This window comes from Caenorhabditis briggsae, assembly GCF_000004555.2.
Source record: "Caenorhabditis briggsae complete genome, chrIII, whole genome shotgun sequence".
Classification (NCBI taxonomy): domain Eukaryota; kingdom Metazoa; phylum Nematoda; class Chromadorea; order Rhabditida; family Rhabditidae; genus Caenorhabditis; species Caenorhabditis briggsae.
Window position 1 is genome coordinate 12,757,693 of NC_013490.2, and position 3,327 is coordinate 12,761,019.

The following is a 3,327-nucleotide window of genomic DNA, read 5'->3' on the forward strand; positions in this document are numbered from 1 at the left end:
AATCCTCGTCCCTCCTAGCAACTTTTTTTAATTTTTGGTTTTTAACGGAATTTTTCGGGGATTTCGGATTTTTTTCGAATTTTTTTAAGCTCATTTTTGGCCTTATATCAGTGATTTTCGGCTCCTTTTTGGCCTATTTTAGCTCATTTTAACTCATTTTTGACCGCTTTTCAGTCTAATTTCACTCGATTTGGCCGATTTTCAGTGATTTTCAGTAGTTTTCGGTGGATTTTTGCTCATTTTCAGTCGATTTTCAGCTCCTTTTTAGCGTATTTGTGACGATTTAAGCTCAATTTTGACCCATTTTAGCTCAATTTCTGACTGATCTTACCTTCATTTTTGGCCTATTTTTTATCAAAATTTCAGCAAAAGTCAATTTTAGCCCATTTTCTTCTAGTTTTTCGTCAATTTTCAGCTTTTTTTTGGCTCATTTTGAGGCTTGAAATCACCAATTTTCGAAAATTTCAAAATTTTTAAATTTCTGATTTTTGGAATTTTGCGATTTTTATCAATTTTCAGTCTTCCAAATTCATATTTTTTGAAATTCCCGCCAAATCTAACCCCTAATTTTCTTTTCAGAATGCTTCGTCGCCTCGTCTCAATTTCTTCTCCGTCTTCTCTGCGTCTCTTCTCCTCTCGTCTCTTTTCCTCTGCCACGTCATCATCTGAAAATGCTGAAATCATCGATACGGATCGTGTGAAGAACGACGTCTTCCGTTCGATTTCCAATGAAATTCAATCGGAAAAACGGCAGAGACTGTTTGCGGTTGTCTATGTCAATGGGAGACAGTGGAAGGTACAGTATACCCAGGAAAATCGAAAAATTTGAAAATTTGAATTAAAAAAAAAATTTTTTTCGCGATTTTTTGGTAAATTTGGAGCGTTTCCATCTGATTTTTCAGCTGAAAATCGATTTTTTTGAAATTTTCTAAAAATTCTAAAAATTTCAGAATTTTTTGAAAATTTTCAAAATTTCCATTTCCAGGTCAGCGACGGCGACCTTATCAACCTCGAAGGAAATCTGCCGTTATCAGTTGGCGACGAAATAAAGCTGGAGAAAGTGCTCATGGTGGGCGGAGCCAACTTTTCGCTGTTCGGCCGCCCACTTCTGGAGCCCCATGCGGTTACTGTAGACGCCGTCGTCGTTGAGAAGAAGACGACGAATCCAGAAGCACACTATGTTCATCTCAATCATCATCAAACCAAATTTCTCAATTGTAAGATTTTGAGCAATTTTGAGCCAAAACTTAGGCTCCATCCATTTTCAATAAAGTGGGCGGAGCCTATTTTGAAGTCAAGTAAACTGAAATTCAGGCAGAAATGTTGGAAATACAGTGAATTCTGAAAATTAGAATTTCTGAAAAATCTTTAAAAATGAGACATTTTGAGCCAAAAATTAGGCTCCGCCCATTTTTTTTAAAGTGGGCGGAGCCTATTTTAAAGTCAAGTTGACTGAAATTTAGGCACATATACTAGAAATACAATAAATTCTAAAAATTTGAATTTCTGAAAAATGAGCAATTTTGAGCCTAACATTAGGCTCCGCCCCTTTTCAATAAAAGTGGGCGGAGCTTAATTTTTCTGTTTCAGTTTTTGAGAAAACGAATAATGGAAGTTTAACAGCGAAACTATCCAAAAATAAAAATTTGCGGTCAAGAAAATTGAAATATAGGAACAAATGCTGGAAATACAGTGAATTCTGAAAATTTGAACTTCTGAAAAATCACGAAAATTGAGCAATTTTGAGCCAAACATTAGGCTCCGCCCACTCTTCCGAAAAGTGGGCGGAGCCTAATTTAAAGTGAAGCAAATAGAAATTCAAGCACAAATGACGGAAATACAGTAAATTCTAAAAATTGGAATTTCTGAAAAATCCTGAAAAATGAGCAATTTTGAGCCAAAACTTAGGCTCCGCCCACTTTTTGGAAAATGAGCAATTTTGAAAAAAAAATAATTTTTTTTCCAGGGAAATCCGACGAAGCTACCGTAGTCCGTATCAAGAGTGTGACGGCGAAGGGAGTTGAGCAATGAGCAATGGATTCTCTTCTCATTTTTCTATTATTTTGTTGATTTTTGATTTTTTTTGAATTAATTGAAAATTGAAATTTTTGTTTTAGAATAGCTATTTTCTCTCTCTCTCTCTCTCTCTCTCTCTTATTGTCTATTCAGACAGTATTTTTTCAATAAATCGCTGAAATTTCAAATTTCAAACCGCCGCTTTCTTCATTGAAAATCAAAAAATTAAAGAATTTGAGAAAAAAAACGAAACTAAATATCAAATCAAACTGAAGAGAAAATATCATATTGAAATCAGGAGAGAGACAGAGAAAGGGGGCGTGGCCAAAGAAATAGAGATCCCAAAAGCATTTTTGGACGGGGTCTTATAAAACAGAGCGAGGGGGGCGTGGCTTGTAATGGGGGCGGAGTTTCATTCACATCACAGCTGGAATGGATATACATTTATATGTGGGGAGGAGGAAAAGGGGGCGGGGCTTGTATAGAAATCTGGAGGGGCGGGACTTAAAAGGGGGCGTGGTTAATATAATAAAAACTTCTCATTTAAATAGAGGGGGCGGGGCTAACGATAGGCTGTTACTAACACAAAACAAGCTGGAAAAGGGGGCGGAGCTTAATGGAAAAAAACGAAAATCGGGAGGAATAATTGGACAAACTGGGACAAAAAAAGCGAGTATATATGTATATATCGGACATTTTCTTATATATTTCTTATGGTACATGGAAAATCAAAGTGGGCGGGGCTTAGAGGGACTCAATGAGCAAGATTTAGACGTTCGGAGCTCCTGCATTCCGTGCCTGCTCAGCCATCACCCGCTTGTGATGCGCCTCGGCCTCCTCCCAAATCAGCTCCTTCAGCCGCTCCTTTGGCAAATCGTCAAATTCCATTTCCAGAGTGAACGGCTCCTCGCACACCGGCTCGTCTCCTGGATCGTAGTACTGCTCGAGGTACGGGTGGGCCAGCGCTTGCTCGATGTCGATGCTGGAATCAGAATACCATACTTTGAGTCCTTATATCTCATTTACTGTAAAAGATATCAAAATGTGGTCAACTGATAAGATATTCCTCATTTCATGATAAACAATTTATCAGTTCACGCTCTCCCACAGAACATTTCCGAACTGCAAATTAATTTTTGATCTACAGAAAAAAGTTTGGCGCGATCACAATTGCATGTCTAAAACAATAATTTCAGAATTTTATATCTGATTTTGAAGAGTTCCAAAATGATTCAAATGATTCTTAAAAAATTAATTAGTGGTTATAGATTCATGTATGGTCGTTTTCCGGAAGAAAAAATGTCAAAAATG

At 37.1% G+C, this 3,327-nt stretch overlaps 2 protein-coding genes across 2 annotated transcripts in view; one reads left to right on the forward strand and one right to left on the reverse strand.

Moving 5' to 3' along the window:
- Cbr-zhit-2 overlaps positions 1–2,031 on the forward strand; it is a gene marked incomplete at both ends in the record, with an annotated part of 2,970 nt that extends 939 nt beyond the window's left edge. Inside the window, 3 exons of the mRNA XM_002642795.2 lie at positions 580–796; positions 986–1,217; positions 1,967–2,031. Coding sequence (XP_002642841.2) covers positions 580–796; positions 986–1,217; positions 1,967–2,031 — 514 coding nt within the window. The remainder of the gene's footprint in view (positions 1–579; positions 797–985; positions 1,218–1,966) is intronic.
- Positions 2,032–2,784: 753 nt separating this feature from the next.
- Cbr-mpk-1 overlaps positions 2,785–3,327 on the reverse strand; it is a gene marked incomplete at both ends in the record, with an annotated part of 6,217 nt that continues 5,674 nt past the window's right edge. The window contains one exon of the mRNA XM_002642794.1: positions 2,785–2,998. Coding sequence (XP_002642840.1) covers positions 2,785–2,998 — 214 coding nt within the window. The remainder of the gene's footprint in view (positions 2,999–3,327) is intronic.